The following is a 27559-nucleotide window of genomic DNA, read 5'->3' as shown; positions in this document are numbered from 1 at the left end:
CTAGATCAAAATCAGTAACATCCCAATTGGGGCTTTTTCCATGGCTATGATGGAACAGTCCATGTTCCAAAGGAAAAGTTTCATACTTTTCATAATCCTTATTGTCACCCTCTCCCTCTAAATAGACAAGACAAAAATTAAAAATAAAAACCCACAAATTCCAAATAGGTCATGGCCAGCCGTGGTGTTGAGCCACAAAGAAGTCAACTCACAGAGGGTAGGAAAATAAAGTTGACATCCATCTTTTAAGCAGAAATAAAAGTCTAAAGACCTGCAAAGTGGATTTGAAGTGGCTGCCCAGGCTTGTTCCAATTTATTGCAACAGGTCAGGTGACTGGGCATTCTGCTCGTCCACCTGTCCAAAGGCAAAGCCCTCACTGGCTGCCTTGACCAGCCACAAAGTGCCTACAGGCTGCCTCAGTATCCACCCCAGTCAGCCCATGGAGAACAGGCCACAGGACAGATGTTAAATACAGGAAAGGAGAAAGGCTGTCCATGATGATACTGTGCTGTGACCTCACCCCAGGCACCTGCTGTTATAAAAAGCTCCCCCCAAGACCAGCAGTAATTGAAGTACATCCCAGGAGAGAGAAACTTAAGAGACCTGATTCCATCCTCCCCCGGTCCCTGGACTTCTGGAGTCACAACCACTCCATGCATCATAGGCGTACAGGCATCCGTGGCGGGTTCGTGAACTCCAGGGGACAGTCCACCCCCAATCCGCCAGAAGAGCTTCCCAGGACTCAGCAAGGCTCTGGCTCCTTCAACCTGCGTCCCTGGGCCTGGCACCTCCTCTGGTGTCACACACCAGACTCCATCTGGGGCTCCTGGACACACTTCCATACAAGGAATCAGCCACAGATCCTCAGATCTCTCCTCCAAACCTTCCAGGCTACACGTCATTCATCTGCTTCTCCGGGCGGCCTGGAATGCAGTGAATTTTGCTTTCCGAGGAATCTCGTCCCGTGTCCGCAACACCCCCTCACACACACCCCCCGGTGGTGGAGTTCACTGAGGAGCACTCTCCAGGTCTCCCTAGGAGGCGGCTTTCGAAGACCCCACACTGCCTGTCTTGTCAGATTTGTGCCCTAACTGTAAGACTCCAACTTTGGTCTGGCAAGCGTCCATCCAATGTGCTCAGGCCTGTGGCCCTGGACAGTCAAGACCTCTGGGAATGCTGACCTGTCACTCAGCTTAGACTGGACCTTCTAGAACCCAAGAGGCAGGATCTCCAGAGAATCATCATCTATCCATCAATACTCTAAAAATGGTCATTCCAGCCCCTAAGAACATGTCCCCACCTTTCCTCTATCTTGTTAAACAAAGACCTAATGCCATTTTAAGATCTGATAATCCCTTTACCTTTCTTACAACTTTCTGAAAAAGGGCCCTGAATCTGAGCTGCCTTCACCAACAGGAATACCAGTTACTGTGTCCCAGGTACCCCACTGAACACTTTCCATCCATTCTCTCACTGAGTCCCCCACTGGCTAGGGAAGGTAGGATCCATGCCCATCGTGAGCTGATAGATGAAAATGCTTAGTTCCTGGAGATAAGGACTGTCTTACTCCACAGCCTGAATGCATAAATTGTGCTGGACCAGCTCCCACTTCACATTGGCTTCCACAAAAAAAACACAGAAAAACAGAACCGGAGAAAACTGCAGATGAGCCAACCATCCCATTCAACAGATGAGGAACCAGAAGCAGGAGTGACCCATGCCAGGACAAAGGCTCCTCCCTTCGACTTCCATCCATAGCTCTCCGTGTTGGAGCCATGAGAGGTGCCCCGTGAAGACACACTGCTGACCTTCTCCCCTGAAGGGTCATCTGAGAATACACTGTCTACGTCTGACTTCTGAGGATCTCCAATCCCTCTGGGATCACTGGATCTTTCAGAGCCTTTATTACAAGTTTATGCCCGTCTCATCTTTGAAGCTGTTCATATCCTTTTCCTGGAATCCCTGATTGGCTCCTTTGGCTGGTAATGACCTGTGGGATGAAGGTCAGTATCTCCCTGGTCCCAGCCATACCCACTTTCACTTTACTAGGATCCAAATAGCTCTTCCCCTTCACTGGTCCCCCTAACACCTGGGAGCTACAGCTGTCAGCCCAGAAAGTCAAGAGTTTGGGAACTTGCTGCCCAGGCCTGCTCCCCAATGCGCTTTAGGAAGGCACTGTCACTCAGGAGCACATTCCCTCCAGGGAATCAGGGCTCGCCCACGTTTACAGCCTTCCACACCTTCTACAGCCCTTGGTTAGATCCATTTATTTTGAGATGTTCATAATGAGAAGCTGTTGTGGGTGAAATTTTATCCCCCAAAAGTTACATCCAGCTATCTAACCCTTGGTACCTGTGAATGTGACCTTATTTGTAAAAAGGGTCTTTGCAGATGTCATCAAGTTAAGATTAGAGTGGTCCCTCAGCCAACGACTGGTGTCCTTATAAGAAGAGAGACATCTGGACACAAAGATTCAGACACAGAAAGCACACCAAGCCAAGGCACAGGCAGAGACTGGAATGTTGCTACCACTAGCCAAGGAACCCCAAGGATTCCCAGAAGCCACCAGAAGCTAGGAGAGAGGCAAAGAACAGATAACCCCTCTGAGCCTCCAGAAGGAACCAATCCACAGCACCTCGATTTCAGACTTCCAGTCCTTAGAACTGAGATAATATACTTCAGTTGGTTGAAGCCGCCTGGCCTGTTACAACGGCAGGAAGCGAAGACAATAGCCACCATTAATCAATCACACACTTACCATGTGGCAGGCAATGTCCATGTACTTTACACCCATTAGCTCACATCATCCCTTCCATGACCCTACAAGGCAGGTTTCTAATCACACTGCTCGGGGACTTGTCACTCACCCACAACCACTTAGCTAGAGTACAGTGAAGGTGGGGTGCAGACTCAAGTCCTCCCTCCCTTCATCAACTCGTCCCTCTTGCAATTTGAGTGCTGGCACCCCAGAGTCTGTGATACCCGGGGGGGGGTGCACAAACATCAGCTGACATATCTGCTCCAAGCACTGGTCTGAAAACTGAGACCCAGTACTACCCTCATCCTTCTCCCAAGTCATTTTTCCTCTTCAATTACTGGAAGCCACGGCCACTCCTCCCCCGTCCAGAATGTCAGAGCCGCTGACTCCCAGGGCACCAGGCAGAGCAGGGCTCCGGGACCACCGAGAGACCCAGAGACCTTGCTCAGCAGGGGGTGTGTGGTAGCTGACTCGAGAGAACACCGAACTCCAAAACTGACCTCTGGACTCTATGACTCTCTGATGTCAGTGATGTCGCAGCAGGGGAGATGCACCTTTATCGCGCAGCAGGCATCCACTGATGCGTCCCAGACCCCATGTAACTACCATATGGCCCCACAATTCCACGTCTAGGCCTGTACCCAAACAAACCGAAACAGGTGTTCAAACAAATATTTGTCTTTGAATGCTCACAGCACTATTCACAATACCCAAAACGTGGAAACAACCCAAATGTCCATCAACAGCTAAATGGATAAATTGTATCTGCGTCCACACTGTGGAAAATTATTCAGCCATAAAAAGGAGTGAAGCACTGGCACATGGTACACATCGTAAAAGGATCTCAACATTACGCTAAGTGAAAGAAGCCGGTCAACAGAGGCCACATATTGTCTGACTCCTTTTATATGAACCATCCACAGGGGATAAATCCGTGGAGTCAGAGCATAGGCTACTGCTTGCCCGGGCCTCCTCAGAGGGAGCGGGGACTGCTCGATGGGTTTTACTCTGCAGTGATGTCCCCATGTCCCATGCAACAGCCCAGCCAGGGCCTCCTGTGGGCTCCCCGCCATCGGGGGGTCCCTCTGTGCTTCCCCTCTCATCCTAGCATCCTTCCAGGCTCCCCAGACAGCCCACCACCTACAACTGAGCCAGGACACCTTCTCAGACGACCAGCATCGCTCTGCATCCCCAGGCTTGCAACCATCACCCTGGACAGTACGTTTCTCCACTAGACTCTTGACAGCGAGGCCAATAAATGACATCGTGCCCTGGGTGTCGGCCTGTAATCCATGGCAACACCAAGGGGCAGCAACCAGTATCATCCACAGTTTGCAGATGAGCAAACCACAGCGCGGAGGGGGAGGTTAATTCCAAATACTTCCCAACCGGCCTCACCCCCAGTTTGGGGCAACTACACACCATCCCCGAACCCTGTGGGATCCAGGCCAGTAACTATCCAGCCCGTAACAGGACCTGACAACGAGTTGCAGAATCAATTCGGACACAAATAAACTTGCATGGGTTTTCATCTGTACCTAAATAGATCTATATGTGGCTGTAAGCCCCGGTTCTTTCTGCCTCCCCGGATCATGGCAGCTTTCACGGTTAGCGTATTTTCTTCCCTGCAGTCTCCTGGACAGAGATGCCATCCTCAAACAAGACATATGAAAATGCCTCAAGAGATTAAATGCCCACGGCCAAGCTTCTGAAATGACCTGATTAAATACTTAACCGTAATTCCAGTCTAGACTCAATACATCAGCCCTTCTGGCTCAGGGCAATACTGCCTGTGCGGCAATTGTGCAAAATAACGCTTATAAATGGAAGCACGAAAGCCCATTTCTCCTTAGTTTCAGCTAAATTGGAAGTTGGGAGACTTAATAATGCCGGCCAAGTTTACCAGTCAGGCTGCGGGCTCAGCTGAGGCCCCCAGGGGACAGGGCCCGGCCACCAGGCCAGGACACAGCTCTCCAGAATTAATCAGGGCTGAGAGCCAGGACGAAGCCTGCTATGGAGCAGGACGCACCAGGGACATGGGTCTGACGCTCCCTCGCTCTTCCTCAGGCCCTCCCAGGAAACCCGGAGGGCTCTGAGTCCTCCGTCTCGCTCAGGTTTTATATTCTGTATCCGGGGAATTCTTACTCAGTTTGTGTTTTATTCTTTCACGTTCTCCAACAAGCCACTCATCTGAACCCCAAACCTCAAGACACAGAGTTCCCTCCACCGAGAGCTCGTCACCCCATCGCCCCGGGGTCTCTTCTGGAGGCGCCGCAGGTGTCTGTAAAGGATCCTTGCTCGGGACAGCATTACCCGAGCGTCCGACCCGAGTCGGTGGCCCTCACCTGCGCGTCAGGTGTCCCCGTCCTGAGAGAGCGCGCACTCTGAGCATCATAACCACCAGCTCCCAAGCCAGTGTCTCCCACTAGACTGCGGGCAACCCAAGGGCCGCACCCAGGCTGCCCCGTTCTTCCCTGGCTCCCCAACCCCGAGGAGGGCGTCAGCCACGGAGGCCTCTGTGACGCAGTATCTGCTGCATGAAGGTGGAAGTAGTAAGTCACCGACAGAGGGAGGGAAGGAGAGACCATCTACTCATATACTAAGCACCAAGTTAACAGCTCCAGAAGAATCTCCAGTGTATGCTTCGGTGCCTGACCTCTTTGCAGGGATGGCAGTTAATTAAGCATCTCCTATTCACCTCAAGTTCTGGTCCATAAACTTTCACAACAAAGAAAACTGACATCACTTAACAGTATCCCGTACCTGCCACATAGTTAACCACCTCGGATTCCAGAGAACTCTCTAAGAACACGAAAGACTGGAGCACGACCTCTGAGGGTCAGGAGGCTGTGGCTCACTGAATGGAGACAGGTGCAGGGTCTTGAGTGGGCCGCTCCAAGGTCACAATCTTCTCTCTCCACTGGCCCTCTTCACCTGTTCCTCAAACGCATTTCTGCCCTCACCCTCTGTCTTTGGGCTGCCATAAGCAATGACCTGCCACCAAACTTGGTGACCCAGGACAACACTCAGTGCCTCACAGTGTTGGAGGCCAGAAATCTGAAACCAGGGTGTAGGCAAGGCCATGCTCCCCCTCTAGAAGAGGCTCCTTCCCTGGGTCCTCTAGCTCCCCGTAGCTGTAGGTGGCCCTAGGGCACAGTGGCTTCTAGCAGCAGAACTTCCACCTTTGTCCTCACATGGCCTCCTCCTCATGAGTCTCGTTTCTCCTAACGGCAACAGTCACACAGAATTAAAGGCCTGCGATAATCCAGAATGATCTCATCTTAACTATATCTGCAATGTCCCCAATTTTCTAATGAGGTCACATTCTGAGGCACAGGGGTTCCAACCTACCTTTTTTTGGGGGGAGGGTAGAGATATGTAACCCAAAACATCTCCATTGTCTATCATATTTATTAAATGATCCACTCAAGATATTAGAATCATCAAGAACTGTCTTTTCCTTCAAGTTAACATGTAAATATATGCAAATACGTATGTGAAAATGTTGTTTTTCACAGCTTTTTTTTTTCTTTTGTCTACTTTTCCTGGGTCTCCAAATTCAGACCAAAGCTTGTAAGTAATTTTGAACTTAGGAGAACAAACATCAAGGAACTTTTGTGGAAATCCAACGATTCTACTTAACAGCACTCTAATCTTTTTTTAATTTTTTAACGGAAGACAGAAGTACACTAAACTTAGGCTGCTTTGTCACCAGGGATGGATTTTCAGGCTGACGCTATGCCAGTGACGGTGTTCCAAGTACCGAGTGCTGACGAGGTGCCAGGCATTACACTAAACACCATACACACATTGTGCTGTTTAGTCTGTTCAAACACCACAGTCACGCCAGCACCAGCCTGACACACTGCAGTCACCCACCAGGGCCCCCCTGACGCACTGCAGTCACCCACCAGGGCCCCCTGACACACTGCAGTCACCCACCAGGGCCCCCCTGACGCACTGCAGTCACCCACCAGGGCCCCCTGACACACCGCAGTCACCACACCAGGGCCCCCCTGACACACTGCAGTCACCACATCAGGGCCCCCTGACACACTGCGGTCACCCCACCAGGGCCCCCCTGACACACTGCGGTCACCACACCAGGGCCCCCTGACACACTGCGGTCCCCACACCAGGGCCCCCCTGACGCACCGCAGTCACCCCACCAGGGCCCCCCTGACACACCGCGGTCACCACACCAGGGCCCCCCTGACGCACCGCAGTCACCACACCAGGGCCCCTGACACACCGCAGTCACCCCACCAGGGCCCCCTGACACACTGCGGTCCCCACACCAGGGCCCCCCTGACGCACCGCAGTCACCCCACCAGGGCCCCCCTGACACACCGCGGTCACCCCACGACAACCCGCCAGGCTAACTCCTCAGCAGCCCTCACACTCCCCTGGGTATCACAGGTCACTGATAACTTTTTAACCTTTGACTCAAAATGCCACAGAGCGGCCCGTCCCAGAGCTCCCCGTGCCACCGGCGGCCTCCCGAGGCGCGGCGGCCGCAAAGGGCAAAGCCGGCCACCTGTGTGGTGCTCAGCGCAGGCTCCTCAGGCCCTCTGCCGCCGTGATGAAGACGACGGTCACGTCACTGACCAACCCCGGCCGCCCAGGAAGGCTGATTCCATCATTAAGAGCGATCTCGGGGCGCCAGGGGCCCAGCCGGTGAAGCGTCGGCCTTCGGCTCAGGTCGTGATCTCAGGGTCCGGGGTCCGGGGCCCCAGGTCGGGCTCCCTGCTCAGTGGGGGGCCCGCTTCTCCCCTCCCTCTGCTCCCGGCTCATGCTCTCCCCCTCACTCCTTCTAGCTCAAATAAATAAATAAAATCTAAAAAAAAAAAAAAACTCTACTTGACATTCTACATATTCCCCTGACTTATCTTCTCAGAAGAGGGAGAAACCAGAAGCTTCCATTCTCTCGACGTATCACAGGAAAGGCTTTCTAATAACTAATAATTTCTAATAACTTGGGCCTCAGCCGGCCCGAGGTCTGGGGTTTGTCCGTAGGGATGCGGCCAGGCCCCTCTGCAAGGGGTGTACTCTGGAGCCATCCCCGCGAGCCCCCGGGTGTGAGAGACCGTGGGTAGAGGGAAGGAAGCAGCAGGACTAGGGGGGCCAGGATTTCACGCGGCTCCAACGATGTGCACACGCGCGTGCGCGCGCACACACACACACACACACACACACACACAATTAAGGGTACTTCAGAACACCAGCGCAAGGCCGCTCAGGCCTCCTGCCCAGCCCGGCGGGCTGTGTGAAACAAGAACCGTTCTAGAAACTGCGAACCATCCGGTTCCTTCGGGCTTGCGGCGCCTTCCCAGCCGCGGGGGGATCCTTCGCGGGTCACTGAGAGGTGGAGGCCAGAGGAAACGTGGAAGGAAGGGAGCTGCGGGAGGCTGGGAAGAAGGAAGGAAGGAAAGGAAGGAAAGGAAGAAGGAGGAAGGAAAGAGGAAGGAGGAGGAAGGAAAGGAGGAAAGGAAGAAGGAGGAAGGAAGGAGGAAGGAGGAGGAAGGAAAGGAGGAAAGGAAGGAGAAAAGGAAAGGGAGGGAGGGAGGAAAGAATGTTGCAGGCTGACCCAGAAAATTCGCAAAGCTGCTGCATGGACCTGCGGGTAAGCAGTGGACGTTGGCAGGTAAATAAAACATCGACTTTAAAAATAGAAGCACTGACGGAATATTGTTTATGCCACGATTATTAAAACTTTGTCCTCAAGAAACACTTTCATCCACTCCTTCACGTCCGGGGGCTTAGATTCTTCACTCTGAAGGCCCATCCCGCGGTAATCCCACCTCTAAGGGCCGCCCTATAAATCACAGCGATCAAGGCGGGAAATGGTGCAGACACAGGTTTCACGGCCCTTGACCACATCCGGTCCCCACTGGTAACTGCTGGTCGGATGAAGTACAAAATGGAGATTTTATTTTCTGTTCCACTGGAAGCAACACGGTTGAAGGGGCAGGGACCCTAAAGATTTGGGATTCCTGTTAAATCACTTGGAGTGGCCCTCCCCCACTCCGCGTTCACTAAGGCTCTGGATGGGGTGCCGGAGAGGGTCCCCGCTCGGCCTCCACCACCCCCCAGCAACTCAATCCAAAACACCGGGGGGCTGGGTGTCCTTTCAGCCTCAAGAGTCGACGGATCTCCCGTTTTTCTGCCCACATGCAACACAGGAACACATAGGCTTAGAAGGGTGGACATTTCTGAAAGGTACGCTATTTAGAGATAAGATTCGGGCAGATTTCTCCCTTTCGTAAAGCTTGCATCCTTCTCTCATTAGTACAGAACACTGACAAAATAGCCATTATCCTAAAGGGAAAGGATCGTTAAGACTCTGAGCCAGGGGCTGGCAAAGCACAGCCCGCAGACCCAATCCGGCCACGGACAGCCCGGCTTTGTTCGGCCTGTACACGGAGAATGCTTTCCACCATTCTTTTAATGAGGTCAAACTCAGGTAACATAAAATTAATCATTTTATTTTGTTTTAAGATTTTATTTATTTATTTGATAGAGAGAGGGAGAGTGGGAGCACAAGCAGGGAGAGCAGCAGGTTGAGGGGGAGGGAGAAGCAGACTCCCCGCTGAGCAGGGAGCCCGTGGGGCTGGATCCCAGGACCCCAGGATCATGACCCGAGACGAAGGCAGACACTTCACCGACTGAGCCCCCCAGGTGCCCCCAAATTAACCATTTTAAAGTGTATGATTTGGTTAAAACAATTCATTAACAAAATATTCAGTGCCTTGGTCTCCTCTGCAAAATAGAGACCAAAAATAGTACTCCCTTCCCAGGAAGGTTGTAGGAGTAAAGTAAATGAATATATAAATAAATCAAGTGAGTGTACAATTTGGTAGCATATAGTACATTCACAATGTCGTGCAACCACCAACTCTATGCAGTTCTAGTTCTAAAATATTCTCGTCTCCTGCAAAAGAAACCCCATGCCCCTTATGGTATTCACTCCCCATTCCCTCTCCCCCAACCCCCAGCAGCCAGTAATCTGCTTTCCGGGTCTATGGATTTGCCTATTCTGGACATCTCCTATGCAGAGAATCCTAAGATATATGTCCCTTTGTGACTGGCTTCTTTCAGTCTGCATAATGTTTTCTAGGTTCACCCATGTTGTAGTGTTGGGTTGGTGTTCCGTTTTGTGGCTGAATAACCCTCCGTTGTGTGGATGCGCCATATTTTATTTACGCACTCATCTGCTGATGGACATGTGGATGGTTTCCATGTGTCTCATATGGTAAATACTACACAGTGGACGTTTATATGCAAGTTTTTGTACAATGCCCATTTGCAGCTTTTCAGGGAACAGACATAGAAATGGAATCCCTGAGTGATATGGTAGGTGTGTGTTTAATTAAAACTTTCTGAGGCACTGCCAAACTGTCTTCTGATTCTTACACACTTTTGAGTGGTTCCACTGTTTGTTTCTTTAAGGAGGCTCCACGCCCAATGGGGAGCCCAATGCAGGGCCTGAATTCACAACACTGAGGTCAATCAAGACCTGAGAAAAGAGTCAGACTTAGCTTAACCCACTGAGCAACCCGGGCGCCCTGCGGGGGGGGTCCCATGTTTTTAACAATTATATAAATACCCACATGGCACCCTCCGTTTTGCCTTCAGGGGGTTCGGGGGGTACAAAACCTAAGTTATTTATTACCTGGACCTCGACAGAAAAAAGGCTACAGGTATCTCTTCTATTATTTTTTTTTAAGATTTTATTTATTTACTCATGAGAGACAGAGAGAGAGAGAGAGAGAGAGAGAGGCAGAGACGCAGGCAGAGGAAGAAGCAGGCTCCATGCAGGGAGCCCGACGTGGGACTCGATCCCAGGTCCCCAGGATCAGGCCCTGAGCTGAAGGCAGCGCTAAACTGCTAAACCACCGGGCTGCCCCAGATCTCTCTTCTAAACAGAAATGTCTGGAGGTTCCTTTCAGCTCTTTGCTGCTCTGCAGGCACCAAGTACTTTGCGCATACGATCCCCTTTGATTTCACTGGCCTCTCACCACCATGCCGCATGGCAGGGGACACTGCGGCAGGATCCCCACTTTACAGATGATCTCAGGCCCCAGAAGCTGCCCGGAGCCTCCCTGGGGTTCCACGGCCACCAGGACCCTGAGCCGGGGCTCCCCCTGCCACCTTCCTTTGCAACCTGGGTCTTCCTTCTCCTGTCCTCCTGCTCATCTAGTCCCTGCCCTTGACCCCAACCACTAAACTGAGAAAGCAGGTTATTGGAGCATCACATTAGGAAGGGAAAGCTTGGCAGGGGGGTAGATCTAGGAACAACATGCTGGTGATGCCCCCCATTATCTGAGGTCCGGTTGAGCTGTCTGGTCACCAAGTTTGTAAGCAGCAGGGCACTGGGTACCCACTTCCATCCAGGACAGAGCCCCATCTCAGGGAGCCACCCACAGTCAGGGTGGGGGAGCTGTACGTCCAGTTGACCCGACCCTGCACTGGATTCCTGAGCGCTCCTACCACACGTCCCAGAAGGGGCCGCACACCCAGGGTCATGACTCTCTGCCACCAGGAGATTTGCGGCTTTCAAGTTAGCTCCCAACACCTGGCTGAGATAAAAGCCTTCTGTACCTTTGCCTTCATTCAACAGGTATGCCGGGGGTCACACTGGGCACAGGGAACAGAGAAAGGAACACAACGCAGCCCATGTCCTCCAGGGCCCTCTGTCCAGCAGGGGACATGGGTAAGGTGCCCCCACGGCTCCCACAGGTGACAGAACTGCAGAGAGCAGCATCGGGGAGGGCCCCGTGCAGCCTGGATGAGTTGGGAAAGGTTTACAAGATGAAGGGGGCCTGGAGGTGGAAAGTAAATAAGACTATTGACAGACAAAGAGAAGAACACATGCAAAGGCACTGTGGCACTGCCACGACACGCAGCGGTGACTGAAGTTGGGTAAAGAAATACCACCGGACATCAAGGAGGTCAGCCGGACTAAGTCCCATCCATCCTTTGTGTATGGGGGAGTCCCCGGTATCGGTTCCCCATCCCCACCTCCCCCTCCCCTTGGCCGCTCCAGGCTGATCCTCCAAAACACTCCCCGAGAAACATCTAAAGAAACTTGGCAGCCTGGCCACAGTGCCTGGAGGACCAAGACGCATTCCTGCCTTTGAAAAATAGGCAGCAGAACACACATGACGTTAGAAGGACTTGAAAATAAATCTTGCGAAGTTAATAGAAGCACAGCAATTTGGAAGAAAAATAATCACATTTCCCTCCTTGCTAAATCATTATTTGCCCCTGGAAAAGTCAATTATGTTAAAGAAAATAAGTTATTATTTTCGGGGGGGGGGGGGGGGGACACGAAGTCCTGAGAAGGCCTTTATTCCAGCAAATACAATTCCAGCGGCGAACGCCTGAGCTCCAGTATTTCTGGAGGTCTGGGGGCAGCCTGACCCCTCAGGAAGGACGTGGGGAAGAGTCCGTGATTCCCCTGGGGATCGGCACATCTGTCTAGGACCTGACCTCACAGGTGTCTCTCAGAAGGGAGAAGGGAGAAGAAACACAGCTGGCTCCTGACCACCTTCCTACAGCCATACCGGGCCAGAGGCTGTACCCCTCCCCCCTCCCTCCCCCCTGCCTCCCCCTTGCCTCCCCCAGCACACCGTCCAGCAGTCAGTCCTATAGGGCTCCAGCTGGCCTGCCCAGGTATGCAGGAGACATCACTGTGATGCCAACAGCCAGGGGGTGTCACCCGTGAGTCCAGCTTCACCCCTGCACGTCATACCAGTGGTTCCAGCAGATGAACCATCCTGCCCACAGGGAATATGGGGCCACGTCTGCAGCTACACAGGTTGTCACACTGAGGGAAGGGGAGCGCTACTCAGATCTAGTGTGGAAGCCAGGGAAGCTGCTGAGCACTCAACAATGCACCAGGCAGCCCCGCGCAAGCAAAAATTATCCGACCCAGAATGTCAGTTGTACATGGGTCCAGAAACCCAGTTTTGCTTGAATTAGCTCATTTCACTCTCAAACAATTCTGCAAGGCAGCAACTACTGTTGTTCACAGTCGACAAGTGAGCCAACTGGGGCCCAGAAGGGGTGCAGAGTCCCCCATGCATACATCCCAACCTGGGCACTGGTCCTGGCTTTGCCCGGGGAGCCCCCACAGCAGTGATGCCCTCGAATATTCACAAGGAGAAGGCACTGAGCCTCAAACAGGTCACTTCTCAGGTATGACCACCAGGACCAGTGGGTTGAGCTGGGCCTCTCTCACCCAAATTCAGGGCCAGCTGCCCCAGGCCCCGTGCGGCGCACCACTGCCTAGAGCTCAGCCTCCTGGCCATACAGCTACATCAGCCCAGAACCTGCATCCGGAGACTCTGGCTACGGCAATTAAGAAGGGAAAACCTCAATGCTGTGAGCTCTGAGGGAAGGCAGGCCGCTCCTCAACCCTGACGCCCTGACCCTGGGGTGCACCTGCCCCATCCCCTGGCTCTCTCTCTACCCTTCCCCCCTTACCCTCCTTCTGCCTCAAGACTCCCAGGCCCTGGGGATTCAGTCATTCCTGCTAGGCCCTCAGCCCTCACACACTTGTCCCCACAACCCGGGTTGGGAACAGAGAGGCCGTTTCTTCCAGAAGGGGTCAGGAGGCAGGGAGGACAAGGCCTACAATGCTGCAGCCCTGGGCACAAGTCCTAAGAAGCTAAGGCAGGAATGGGCAAATCACAGACTGGGTCCAGCCGGACCCCCGAGATGGATAGGACAGCAGGAAATGAGGCCAGACGGCTCTGAAGGGCATTTTTTAAAGGGTTTCCAAGCAGCCAGCAGCCACCACAGTCTGAAAACTCTGAGAGAACCTGAGAGCCCAGGACTGACAAGCGCTAAATGTGTTGGTTTCGCCACCAAAAAAAAAAAAAAAAAAAAAATCCAACACATCCATGTCCCTGCAATCACCCAAAGCTCAAAAAAACAGAGTTTTGGGGGGCATCTGGGCGGTTCAATCAGTGGAGCATCTGCCTTCAGCTCGGGTCACAATCCCAGGGTCCTTGGTTGAGACCTACATCAGGCTCTCCTGCTTCTCCCTCACCCTCTCCCTGCCATTCCCCCCAGCTTGTGCGCGCGCTCTCTCTCTCTCTCTCTCTTTCTTCTTCTCTGAAACAATCTTTTTTTTAAAGGAGTTTTTTATTATTCATTTAATGGCAAAAACTGAGCCTGAATGAGAGTAGTACGCTCATCACAGGTCACCTCCCTTACACGGGGAGAGACCCTACACTCCCCGCGGTCTCATCAGCACATGTGACTGGGGGGCGGGGGGTCCTCAGACCTGCCAGGGGTGTGCGGTTGGGGGTGTGGGTCGTCTGCACGGGGACCATCTTCTCCTCTACATCAAGACAAACCTGAATTCAGAAACACCACTATCTCCAAGAATGTCACATAGGAGACTGACTTGTACCACAACATACACTTACCAGGAGGGCGGCTCTGGATCCCCAATGTCTAAGAACAACGCCAGCAAGAAAACTGGAAGAAAGGAGGGTTATCTGAAGGCACAGTTCTCTTCGCTCTATCACTCCTCAGTGGCTCACAACTATGGTGTTCAGGGAAGCTGGGACACACTCGCCTTCATCACTCTCCACCCCACGCATCATGGGCTCTCCGGCTCGCAGCGTTCATCAATGACTACCCAACTTGTCTAGTGATAAAACGAAAATTACAAAACCTTGGGAAAAATCAAGCTCCTGCTGCCACAGTACCCTTTTCCAGTAAATGATTTAAACCATCACCAGAAATCGCATATCTTTTCTGTAACAGGTTAACATCAACAGTACAAAGTAGTACTTTCTCCTTCTGAAAGGGGAAATAACAGAAAGTAGTACTTTCTCCTTGCGGAAGCTCTACGGTATGTGTCATCTTGCTAGCTCCCCCAGGCACCTCGGCAAACAGGACACTATTTCCCCATCTCCAAGGGCCTGAGGCTGGGGAGGGTAGATAAAGCAGAGGAGTGGTGCCCTAGCCTGATTCCAGGCATTCTGACTCTCAGTCCAGTGCTCTTCACCCTATACCACAATGCCACCCCCCACCCAAAATTTAAGTTACTATAGCTGTGACTGATTTACTAGGGCAGCCTTTTTTCAGTGCCTGGCTTAATCATAAAGATTAAAGATTCCGTTCTAATAAACAAAAACCAACGCTTAGACACAGATCTAATTAGCAGGGTTTGGTGCACCCTTTTCTGAGGCCAAAAGAATTCAAAAGACACAGGAATGGGATCTGGGGGTGCCGCATATGTTTCAGGATGGCGAGAATAGGAACTGCCAGACAAATAGGAAGATGACTCACTTAGAAGGCAGCCTCCCTTAGACTCGCGGGGGCTACCCCGCCCCACAAGGAGTACTCTCTGGGCCAGGTCTACAGTGAAGGACATCCCGGAATCCAGAGAACATAAAGGAGCTGAAAACAGGCCCAGGAAAAGGCAGCACCTGTTCTCATCTGCAGCTCTTCATGTATTTGGAGAGATCTGGACATCGGCTGTCAAGTGACTCTCAGGGACAAAATGGTGTTTATAACTTACAATCTCTGTGTTTGAGGCCAATGAAGCTGAAGGTTCTAATTCCTCCTGATTAGGAGAAAGCAGGTGTCGATGGGAACCGGTGGAGGAGACCCAATGTGCACATCCCCCTCTTCTTGCAGGGCACACAGTCAGACTCTATTCCCAAGCCCAGGTGCTGCTGTCAGGTCTGGCCAGGTACTGAGCTCTGGGCAAAGGATGGAGGGAGGCGCACCCACCCCCAGCCCTGGCTGTAAACTGTCCTCTGTCTCTTTCTTTCCTTATCCACAAGTTGAAAGGCAAAGAGCCTAGTGGAGGGCAGGGCCACAGGACAGAAGGAACCTGAGCCCCCAGATGGCTAGAGGCAGCAGAGCGTCTGCACCCCCTCCCACCAGCCGCTTGGACTGCGGCATAAACAAATAGCAAACCTGCACTGTAGGAAGCCACGGAAACGTTGGGGCTGTGTGTTACAGCAGCCAGCCAACCCTGATTCAGAAAAGCAATCACAATAGGAATATTTACATATAAAAGCATTCCTTACAAGGCCAGTTAAACAGAATCACTCAAGATGGCACAGGAATTTGGTGTCACATTCCTGCAACAAACTGCAACCCAGAACAGCAATCCCACCAGGACAAAGACTTCTGGTGAGAAGATTTCTCCACGTAAGCTTTAGAGGGCTCCCTTCACCAGGTCCCCTCAGGAGCTCTGGGATCTGTGGGAACTTCAACCCCTGATAGGACTTCAGGGTGAACACTAAAATTCTAGCAAAGGCATCAAACATCTCTCCCCATCTGGGACCCTCCCTTACAACGCACAGTGGCTGCAAGGCTGCAGAGGTAATGGGACCCCGTGGCACACGGTCAGACTGAGGGGCTGAGGGGATCCTGACAAAGAGCAGAGAGTGCCTGGGGTGCCCAGGTGGCTCAGCCCAGGTCATGATCCCAGGGTCCTAGGATCTAGCTCCCTGGAGGGCTCCCTGCTCAGCGGGGAGTCTGCTTCTCCCTCCTCCCTCTGCCCCGTTCCCAGGCTCATGCTCTTGCATTCTGCTCTCACTCTACTCTCTTAAATAAATAAAATCTTTTTTTATTTATATATATGTATATATACACATATATTTAAGCAGATGAGTAAAGGACAGATGAGTAAGGGAGAGGCGCGGCTAGGTAGGGAGACAAGTAGGGGCTACGGGATCAGGCTCATAAAATTCCAAAAATGTGGAGGTGTAAGGAACCAGAGATAAACAAGCCAGGCCTCCAGGCATCAGAGGTGGGGTCTTGTTAGAACAGCTACTTGTGACCAACAAAGTTTACCAGGACCCTAAAAAGGGCACTAGTTCTTACTCACTGATGCTATCCATAGAGATGTTAAAAGGATTTAAGTTCCCTGGTTGGCTTTCCATAAGAGATGAACCCTGCAAGCCCCCAGTGGCAACCCTGTGGGGACCCCTCTCACCCCAGAGAGCTTTCTCTGGATCCTTGCTTAATAAACTATCGTTTTATTCACTCTTGGTCCCCGAGATTCGACTCCGTGAAACAAGAACCCAGCTCCCCTGCTTCACAGACAGTGCCCAAAATTTCAACGTGGAATGAGGTGCATGCGGGGATGTGGGGGGGCTGCCCAGTGCCCTGCTAACCCTGTGCCTCTGAGTGATCAGCAAGAAGCATGCGGCCACCTATTTGTCACATGTCAACACCTGCCCTCGCCCCATCAGCTACCGAAGTTAAAGCACTCCCGTGACTGCCCATGACCCCTGCAGACCGTGCAGGTGTAACAGGGGTGCAGGAGCCCGCTTCAGGCCCACAAAGTGAGGAGCACCCCCTGGAGCTGTGCACTTGGCCCAACAATGAGCATGTGATGCCATAGCCAGAGGTGCTCCTTGCCATCGCTGGACAACTGGCATTCCAGAACCACAGGGAGCCGGGCCACCCCACCCACATGCCAAAACGACAACATCCCAAGACAAGTGATGAGAAACTGGAAACACGTCCCAGCTGGAGGTCTCTGCCTCCTAAAGCTAAAGGCAGGTGAGCACAAGCAGGTGGGGTGTGACGGCACAGCCCCACAGCCCGAGGGAGAGGGAGAGCCTTTCCCCAGGTGTGCCCTCCCTGTGAGTGACCACACTTAAAACCTGTTCCACTTCCTGTGTAGGTCTCAAACTCCCTGGCTGTATCATTCTGTCAGTAATTTGATTACAAGAAATTTCCAGGGCTGAACACAGACACTAATTCGATTCTTTAAATTAGATTCTGTGAGCCTTGGGGGGGGGGGGGGGGGGGGGGGCAGGGTTTACACTGGGAGCTCCAAGCTCCCAGCTCCCTCCTCCCTTCTTCCAGGCATCCCCAAGGAACTGGGGACCCACAACCCTGCAGAAGAAAAAAACAAATTCACTCAGATGGTGACCACCAAAAGCATCACTAAGATTCAGAGGGAAAGTCTGACTTGTGACAATCCTGTTATGGGTTATGTCGCCCAAAATTCAAACGCTTTAGTTCCACCCCCACCATTAACCCAGAATGTATTGCAAATAGGGTCTTTAATGAGATGATGAAGGGACGCCTGGGTGGCTCAGTGGTTGAGCGTCTGCCTTTGGCTCAGTTCATGATCCCGCGGTCCTGGAATCAAGTCCTGCATCAGCCTCTGCCTGTGTCTCTGCCTCTATCTCTGTGTCTCTCATGAAAATAAATAAAATCTATAAATAAATAAATAATAAAAATAAAGAGATGATGAAGGTAAGGAAGTCATGAGGGTGGGCCCTCATCCAAGAAGAGGGGGTGAGGACACAGACCCCACGGAGAAGACCCCGTGAGGGCCCACTGAAGGCAGCCATCCACACACCACAGAAAGGTCTGAGGGAAGCTACCCCACCAACACCTTGGACTCCCAGCCTCCAGAACTGAGAAAATAAATTCCTGCCTAAGCCCCTCAGAGCAGTACTTTGATCCGGCAGCCAACTAATACACATTTTATATGTGGACTTGAGGGAGGGTCCCAAAGCTCTTCCCACCTTATAAATAAGAGCAAACTTAGCAACAATGCTACTGCTATTGGTGTAACAATGTTTCCAAGGAGCCTTAAGGTCTTTAGCTCCTGGGACCTCCCATCAGCCTGACCTTACAGACAAGGCCAAGCATCATCCTTCCATTTTGAAAACTTGGAACCAGCTAGGAGAGCCTCAAAGACAATGCCCCAGGTCACATCAACAAAGAGTGGCCACACCACGGCTAAAACTCAAATTCTGGGTCCCCTCCTCAGGGCTTACCTCTCAGAGACCTTCTCCAGACACCCAGGAGGAGTCTGAACACCGTGCCTGGCGATCAGCCAGCGGTGTAAGGCAGTGTTTCTTTCTTTTTTTTCTTTTTAAGATTTTATTTATTTATTCATGAGAGACACAGAGAGAGGCAGAGACACAGGCAGAGGGAGAAGCAGGCTCCATGCAGGGAGCCTGATGTGAGACTTGATCCAGGGTCTCCAGGATCATGCCCTGGGCTGAAGGTAGCGCTAAACCGCTGAGCCACCAGAGCTGCCCTAAGGCAGTGTTTCTATGTCCACACTGTTGGACAGCCCTACTGGCCTCCCACCCCATGATCTCCTCTTCCAACAGAACTCAGCTCCCTAACATGTTGGACAACTGCACAGCGTGGTGGCCCCGCTCCTTCTGCACCTCTGCAAGCACCTCCTCTGTCAGCAGCCTCCCCCAGCAGCGCAGCTCATGCAGCAGCCCACAGGCCCATCTCCCAAATTACACCAAGACACTCTTCAAGGAGGGGCTGCAAAGAGGGAAATGCAAATGCAAACCACAACGATGTACGACCACACTGGATCAGACTGGCTAAAATAGACAAGAGGGACAACAAGGAAGTCTGGCAGGGAGAACCATATGTTGCCAGTGGGAACGCAAAATGCTGCAACTAGTCTGCAATAGTTTGGCAGTTTAAAAATCCAAACACGCAACCACATACATCTCAGCAATGGCACTCCTGGGCACTTATCCCAGAAAAGGAAGACTTGTGTTCACATGAAAACCTGTGCATAAATGTTCATAGTGGCTTTATTCATAACAGCCAAAACCCAGATGTCCTTCAACAGGTGAATGGTTAATCCATCTGTGGTACATCCATGCCACGGAACACCACTCGGCGTTGAAAAGGAACCACCTGCGGATACACACAACCACCTGATGCATGTCGAGAGAATTATGTGGCGTGGAAAAAAATAATCCAAAGAGGCTTCATACGGTAGGATTCCACTTGTGGAACATTCTTGAAATGATAAAACTAAAGAAATAGAGAAGAGACTACTAGTGGCCAGGGTTTATGCAAGAAGGAGGGGCGAGGTGGGTGTGACTATGAAAGGACAAGAAGAGGGTCCTGGGGGATGGCAATGCTCTGTACCTGGATTGCATCCAGGTCAATATCCTGGGCTCTGGTTTGGGGGAAACTGGTAATGGGGTCTATGGGGTCTCTGTTGTATTATTTCTTTTTTTTTTTTTTAAGATTTTATTCATTCATCAAAGACAGAGAGAGGCAGAGACACGGGCAGATGGAGGAGAAGCAGGCTCCATGCAAGGAGCCCGATGTAAGACTCGATCCCGGGGAATCCAAGATCATTCCCTGGGCCAAAGGCAGACACTCAACCAGTAAGCCACCCTGGCGTCCCAGTTGTATTATTTCTTTAAAAAGGTATGTGCTTATAATTATCTGAAAATACAGCATTAAAGAAGAAATAAAAAGATAAGGAAGTACTCATAGATGGAAGAAAGGTAACAAGGAACTATTCACAAATCCTAGACAGCCCTGATAAGATGTGATATTCGAGGCAAACATTGGCACAATAAATTTAAATTTTTTATAATGTTTCCAAAGCAAAATAGGGTTTGTAGGAAATATAATATGCCCTAATTTGGTTTTTCTGCAACTCCAGTGAATGAAAATGCCTGCATTTCTATTTACTTACAATCAAATCTAATTTTTTTTCCCCAAAGTAGCAGCTTGCTTGCTACTCCAGATAACAAGAGATCTCTCCACAACTCCCACAATCCCAAATTTATTTGGATATTACACTACTCCTAGCTAGCAGTTATCATCACTCAGAACTAATCTAAATACACACAAGTCATGCTCCCCAGCACCAAGCACACGCGCCTTTCCCCCAATAGAGGGGCAGAACACACCACTAAGAAATCAACTTTTGAAGAAAAGTATTCTTGCAGCAACCGTGCCTGTCAAATCCAAAATCAGTTGTCACTACATTTCTGAACTGCACTTTATTAAATAAAAATTAATAAAAGCAACACGCCATTGAGCGCTTGGCTGATCTCAAACATGATGCCCCCCTGCTCTGCCAACATCATCATCTCAAGGCATCATCGTCCTCAGTCTTTGTGGTAGGCAGGCTTAGCTCCACCTTCCAGATGGGGAAACAGGAAGGGGCTTAGGGGCCACAGAAGGAGTAAGAGCCAGGAGCTAAAGTGTCTGCAGCACCAACACCCACCTCCCGTTTGAGCTCTCCGTCGAAAGGCCAGAATTAAGCACCCACATTGGATCCACTGGGGTTCCACCTCCTCCATAACAAACCTCACTCTCCCACGCTTCTGCTGGTTTTTCTATTGCCGTCTTAACCACCACTCCCTGAGCAGCTTCAAAGGGTCCCCAGGGATAATCTCACAGCTCCCCAGGTCAGACACTCAGTGGCTCTGGGTCTCCAAGTCCAGCTGTTGGCCAGCTGGGCTCTCGTCGGGAGCTCAGGAAGGGATGGATCCCTTTTCAGGCTCAGTCGGGGTGCGAGCAGGATCCGGTTGTACCTGCAGGGCTGAGGTCCACATTTCCTTGCTGGTTGCCAGCTGGGGGGCTGCCCTGAGCTCCCTGGGCTTCCTCTGGTCCCTGCAAGCAAGCTCTTACATCTCAGGGCCAGCAACCTTGCGTGGGACCCTGCCCAGGCTTGGAACCTCTTAATCCACTCTTCTGTGACCAGCCAGAGAAAAGTTCTCTGCTTTGGGGGCCCATGTAGCTAATGCAACGTCATCTCTCCAACTCTGTTTCATTACGTTAACCCCATCTGCAAAGCCCTTTCGGCCATGTCACAGAACGCATTTACGCGGTCTGGGGGTTAGGGCATGGACATTTTGAGGGCCGTTATTCTGACCTTCACACCAAGAGAGGTGAGCGCACCATTCTCAGGTGTGACTCTAAAACACACTGCATCTTTTTACCTCATTTTAGGAACAGGACCAATAATAGTTTTATTAGCGTTGAGACCTCAGACTCTGCCTAGCTGGGGGATGATGGAAAAGTTCACCTGTGCCAAGCTTCCCCCCACCACCACCACCGCACTCCCGTGAAGGCAAGTCAAAATTCCTCCCTGTGTTAATTAACCAAATCTGTAAACACTGACCCACTCAACTCAAGCCCAGGGGGAGACATTAACAGGCTGGAAAATTTCCTGGGGGCAACCCCAACCCACACTGGAATAAATGGGGGGCCTGGGGAGAGACCAGCACTTCCTGCCTTGCTGAGGAAGCAACAGATCAGCTGTTTACTCTTTTCCCCATTTTGCAAAAAAATAAAGTGTCTCATTTACAAACAATGCTTCTGACAGATTCCAAGTACATGCAAACAATGAGCTGTGATTCATGTTTCCAAATGAGATGGAGTTTTATCATTTTCTTTCCCCTCGTGATTCATTCATGCCGCCAATCCAGTGGCCGGAGTGGAAGCAAGGCCCACCCACGACCCGCCACAGCCCTCGGAGGAAACACAGCCCTGTTGTTAGGCTCCCCCAAAAAACGCTGTGGTTGGTAAGGGGGATGGCCAGTACTTTTCCCTTGGGCGGAAACAGCCTGTTAGCTAATGCGAATGAATCCCTGCCCCCCAGCACTGCTGGCTTCCCTTCCGGCGAACCAATGGGACCCCCCAGTGCCAACTCCCAGAACAGTGAAGAGCTTGGGCTGACCCGGATGTGCGCATCCTCGCTCGCCTTGCCTTCTGCCCAGAATCAGGAGTTGCCTGACGGGACTCTGGTCACTGAAAGCTCCTTCTGATGCTGAACACGCTGTGCTGTGCTGTCCTGTCCCTTCTAGGGCCTTCTAGCGCCTTCGGCTGCCTGGGCTCTGCCCTGGTGAAACCAAGCCTAGCGGGCCACTCTCTCCTCCACCAGACTGCCGTGCGCACCTGGTTCCTCGCATTGCCTGGCAAAACCATCCAGGACGCTGTCCTTTGGAAACTTTCCAGCACAGACTTTTCTTAAAACCACAATTAGCCAAAGGTGTGATGTCAGAAGTCACCACAGTGAATGCTAGCGAAACTTCTGGAAGTTGTGGGAGGAGGTTCGTGGGGAGGGGACACAGCCATGTTCTTGCCCAGGGTCACCTCCCCAGCAAGGAGACCCCGCTCACTCTGTCACGGGGTGCTCCCTTTGGTCCTCTCCACGGGACAGTCATGCAGCTCAACAGGTGCCACACCTACAGTGTCCTCCCTGACACCAGCAGGTCACCCTGGGAGCCAAGGAAAGGTGTCAGGTATCAAAAATGTTGTGCTCCAGGGAGAAGCCCCTCCCCATCTCCTGGCCTCCGTGCGATGGCCTAAGTTCCCCAGCCAGAGTCCCATCCCAGAAGTAGCACTCAGCAGAGGTGTGAACACTGGAGTTTCTCTCTGCCCCTGTCAAGTGGGAGTGGCACTTGACACTTGACACTTGCAGTGTCCCAGTGCACAGGGAGGGGGGAGGCAAGCCCTTGGCCAGAGCTAGAGCTGCTGCCTGCCTCCTCCACAGGGCTGTCTGCGGTCGGGCTCCTCTGCTCCCTGCCCCTGCACTCCAGGCCCCCCTCCACCTGTCCCTGCCGTGTCCCCGTCCTCGGCTCACTCCTCACACACCTCCGGCGAGCTCTCCACGGCGGGGACCCCCAGGGCCACCACACCTTGAAGCAGTCCTGGACGGACAGAATGTGCACCCCACACCTCCTCCGTGAGCTGCAGAGGGACCCGACGTGTCTATCAGGACGGCTGAGACGAAGCCACACGGAGGCACCCAGGGCGCTGCTTACACACTCGGAGCCCTAAAGGCCACCTGTGCCGCTGACCTCTGTGCCCCTGTCTGAGCCTCCGCCTCCTCGTCGCTACAAACGGGGAGGGAAGAGAGCCCGGCCGCAGGGGTCCCTGGAGCGAGGCGGAGGGCCCCCTCCCCTCCCCTCCCGCGGCCCCGCAGGTGGAGCAGGTGGATCGGGGCCCACCGCGGCACTGTCCACAGCTGGGGGTGGGGACAAGCCGGTCACTGAGGGCCCCGAGGGCCAGGGCCGCCCGGAGGCTTCCCCAGGTCGGAGCAGCCCAGCTGTGGGGCCAGGCCTGGCACCCCGGGAGCGGGCGACAGGGGCCCCGGGAGGGACCGAGGTCACCAAAGTCAGGCGTGGGGGGGGGGGGGGCAGCCCCCGGGGGGGGGGGGGGGGGGGGGGGGGGGGGGGGGGGGGGGGGGGGGAGGGGGAGGGCGCCGTCGGGGCGGCCTCGCTCGCTCCCCCGCGACCCGCCGCCCGACTGCCCCGGCGCTGCGGGGACCCCAGAGGGCGGCGACCCCAGGCTGTCCCGCCGCGGGCCCGCAGCTCCCGCCCCCCCCCCCCCGCCCGCCGCTTGCAGCCGCCGCCCTCCCCGAGCGAGCCCTCGGGCGCAGCCCCGCAGAGCCCCCCAAGGATGCGGCCGGGCGGGGGGTGCGAGCGCGCCCCGCGGGGCCCCGAGGCTGCAGGGCTGCGCCGCCGGCCGGTGCGCGGGGCCGGGGGGCCGGGGGGACGGGGGAGACCGGGGGGACCGGGGGGACCGGGGGGACCGGGGGGACCGGGGCGCGTGTCCCGGCCGCCTCCCGCGCTCTGGGGCCGCCGGCAGCCGCTCGGGGCGCCCCCCCCGCCCCCGCCGCCGCCCCCGCCCCCGCCCCCGCTCACCGACGCCGTATTTCTCCTCCCGCTTGGTGGGCACCCAGCGCGTCATGGCGCCGCCGCAGCCGCCGCCCGGCAGGAAACTCCGCGCCTAGGCCGCCATCTTCCATTCCCTCCGAGCCGCCCCAGGATGGGAGGAAAAAGTTTGCGGCGGAGGCGGCGTCATGTGGGACGGGGCGGGCGGGGCGTCGCGGGCCGGATGGGAACGGCCGGGAGCGCCCGCGGGAGGCGGCCGGGCTGCGGCCCCGAGCCCCGGCCCTGCGCGGGGACCCCCCGACCCGACCCCGACCCCGACCGCGGGGACCCCCCGCCCCGACCCCGACCGCGGGGACCCCCCGCCCCCACCCCGACCCCGACCGCGGGGACCCCCCGACCCGACCCCGACCGCGGGGACCCCCCGACCCGACCCCGCCCCCGCCCCCACCCCGACCGCGGGGACCCCCCGACCCGACCCCGACCGCGGGGACCCCCCGACCCGACCCCGACCCCGCCCCCACCCCGACCGCGGGGACCCCCCGACCCGACCCCGACCGCGGGGACCGCCCCGACCCCAACCCCACTCGGACCCCGACCCGCGGAGACCCCCAGCCCCGACCCCCACCCCGACCCGCGGGGACCTCCACCCCGACCCCCACCCCGACCCCGACCCGCGGGGACCTCGACACCGACCACCACCCCGACCCGCTGGGACCCCCCGACCCCACCCCCACCCCGGCCCCGACCCGCGGGGACCCCCCGCCCCGACCCGCGGGGACCCCCACCCCGACCCCCACCTCGACCCGACCCGCAGGGACCCCGACCCCCACCCCGACCCACGGGGACCCGCACCCCGACCCACGGGTACGTCGACCCCGACCCGCGGGCACCCCGGGTCCCGGAGGCCTCCTGGGGGCCAGGCGGTCCCAGCACGACAGGGGGGCGCCCTGGGCGGGGTGGGGGGGTGGGGGGGGCAGCGACAAGGGGGCGATCTGCGGGGCTTGGGGTCCTCCCCGCACGGGCACGGGGACCGCGAGGGGGGCCTCCCGGAGCGGCGCACAGGGTCCCCCCACTCTGAACTCAGAGTGAGCACCTGCCCGTTGGGGGAGGAGGAGGCGCGGAGGAGCCGCGGGTGGGAAGGGGAGCTCCGAGCTCGGGGCGGGAAGGGGGGCGCGAGGCTGGTCGCGGGGGCTTCCCAGGGAGGTGACCCCTCGCTTGCGTGTGGAATGAGGGCAGTGACCCAGAGAAGCCCCGCCGAGGCCCAGCGACCCCGTCCTCCTTGGGCTCGCAGACACGAGTGCGAGTGTGTGCAGGAGGGAAACTGAGGAAGCGGGAGAGGAGCCAGAGCAGACGCGCAGGGGCTCTGGGGAAAGGGGCCTTCACCCTGCAGGCGGGTTCTCACACCCTGGCCGTGTCCACACCAATAAATAATGGGGCTTCACACTTCTCCAAGGAAAAACTTCAAACAGGGGCGCCTGGGTGGCTCAGGGGTTGAAGGTCTTCCTTTGGCTCAGGGCGTGACCCCGGGGTCCTGGGATCGAGTCCTGCGTCGGGCCCCCCACGGGGAGCCTGCTTCTCCCTCTGCCTGTGTCTCTGCCTCTGTGTGTGTGTGCCTCTCATGAATAAATAAATAAAATCTTAAAAAAAAACAAAAACTTAAAATACACGTCTCTATTTTTCACCATGATTTCAGGAAAGAACAAGAAGTTAAAACCAAGAAACAGAGAAAGGAGAAATCCTCAGAATACAGGCAGCTCAGTACGTGGAGTTAATTCGGAATCGTATTAACTGGTTGTCCTCTCCTGCCAAGAACCATGACAATGGCCCTGGGGCTGGGAGTCTTCAAGGCTTGGAGGAAGGGTTAGGTAAAAGGACGAAAGGCTCCACGGGGTAGGAAGGGCATAGGGTGGCAGAGCTGGGGGGGAGGGCGCCACAAGGGCCTGGGGAAAGCCAGGCGGGCCACCGTTCTGCTGTAGAGGGTGCCCTTGCCTGCCCTTGGGGCTACTCTGAGCCGGGGAAATCTCAGCATCCCACCCAGGATGCAGACTAAATACACTTTGGAAGCCCTAGGAGCTTTTCAGTCTGCGTGGGGGAGAGAACCTGCTGCATAGGAGAGGATGAGGTGTGACTTGAGAGTCCGGGGGGTGTCAACCACAGATGCACAGAAAGTTACGGTCCTTATTCTACTAGTAAGGAACTTGAATCCCGCAGAGGAAAGGCACCTGGGCTCCTGCATGCACTCGAAGCCCCTGTGGAGAAAGAGAAACCTCAGGGGCTCAGGCCCTGAACACACGGCCTGTGACTCTGACCACTGAAAGAGAAGCAACTGTAAAGGGGCTGTCCAAGAGAAGAAGGGTGCCCCAAGACAGGTGGCATGGTGGCCTGACCTCCATCCGGGTCAGGAAGGGCTTCCCGGAGAAAGCAACACAAGCCCAAACTTTAAGGACAAGCAGAAACTAACTAGGTGAACTGCTGAGGGAACAGCATGTACAAAGGCCCTGGGGTGGAAAGGAACACATCTCCTTCAAGGAACTGAACGACTGAAGCATCTGGGGAAAAAAAATGAGAAAAGGGACACAAAATGAGCCTGCAGAGGAAGGGTCTTGCTAGGAATTTGATTCTGCAGAGAACACCTGGCAAACAAATTTTGGTGGTACTTACCTTATCTTCTATGACCAATTTCAGTTTTGCTTGTGCGGCTACACATTGGGGAAGATGAGCGATAAAGTGAAAGCCCAGAGGCTTCACAGTCACAGAGTCACACACACACACACTCAGGAGGCCTGGGCCTGCACTGCAGCAGGGTGGCCATTCTCTCTTCATTTCTGATCATTCTGTTCTGAGCTCCCTACATAGAAACTAGGGGTAATGATGCCAACCTCATGGGGGCTCTTCTGAGGATCACAGGAGACCGGCTGCACACATAAGACACCGTAACTATGGTTGGCTTCCCCCTCGCATGCTACCTCTAGGTTCTTTGCCTAATAACTTCATGGTCCACATTCTAGAACAGTGGCCACTGGCACTCTGATAAAGGTGACCCACCAAATATATAAACAAATACATACTTGCATATGGTTGTAAGACTGTCATATAAATGAATTTCTAAATCGGATCTTTAAAACTCCAGATGGACCATGGACTGTGTGCCTGAGACACGAAGCCTTTGGTCCCATTATTGAAAAGTATGCCCGAGCTTGGCTGAGATCTTGTGCATGTGGCCACGGTTTTTGCAGCTCTGAGGTTTGTCAGCATTCCCTGGCCGACTCCAGCAGTGGTTCTAAATCAAGTCCATGGCCCTGGCTCCTGGCCCCACGGTTACATGAGCTCGGGACTGGCTACATCTCCAGTTCCGGGAGTCTCGCGTGTTGTGGCCAGTTGGCATTTTTAACT

General features: G+C 54.2%; 1 protein-coding gene and 1 long non-coding RNA gene across 4 annotated transcripts in view; both read right to left on the bottom strand.

Annotated features, from left to right (window-relative positions):
- Positions 1–24346, bottom strand: part of DOCK1 (dedicator of cytokinesis 1) — a 493779-nt gene extending 469433 nt beyond the window's left edge. For both annotated transcript variants that reach the window (XM_038579104.1, XM_038579105.1), the window contains exon 1: positions 24197–24346. In XM_038579104.1, the coding sequence (XP_038435032.1) occupies positions 24197–24242 (46 nt within the window). In that variant the 5' untranslated portion in view covers positions 24243–24346. The remainder of the gene's footprint in view (positions 1–24196) is intronic.
- LOC111092956 lies at positions 20573–23553 on the bottom strand. Of its 2 annotated transcripts, XR_005380759.1 has the most exons (4): positions 23145–23553; positions 22670–22768; positions 22228–22462; positions 20573–21087 (listed from the first exon to the last, which is right to left on the bottom strand). It is a non-coding gene; the product is annotated as an uncharacterized LOC111092956 (long non-coding RNA). The 2 variants fall into 2 exon arrangements; XR_005380758.1 differs by having other exon boundaries at positions 20573–22462.
- Positions 24347–27559: the final 3213 nt, after the last annotated feature.

The sequence above is a fragment of the Canis lupus genome, chromosome 28 (assembly GCF_011100685.1).
Source record: "Canis lupus familiaris isolate Mischka breed German Shepherd chromosome 28, alternate assembly UU_Cfam_GSD_1.0, whole genome shotgun sequence".
Taxonomy (NCBI): Eukaryota; Metazoa; Chordata; class Mammalia; order Carnivora; family Canidae; genus Canis; species Canis lupus.
Note: the sequence above shows the minus strand (reverse complement) of the source record. Positions and strands in the feature narration are given on the sequence as shown.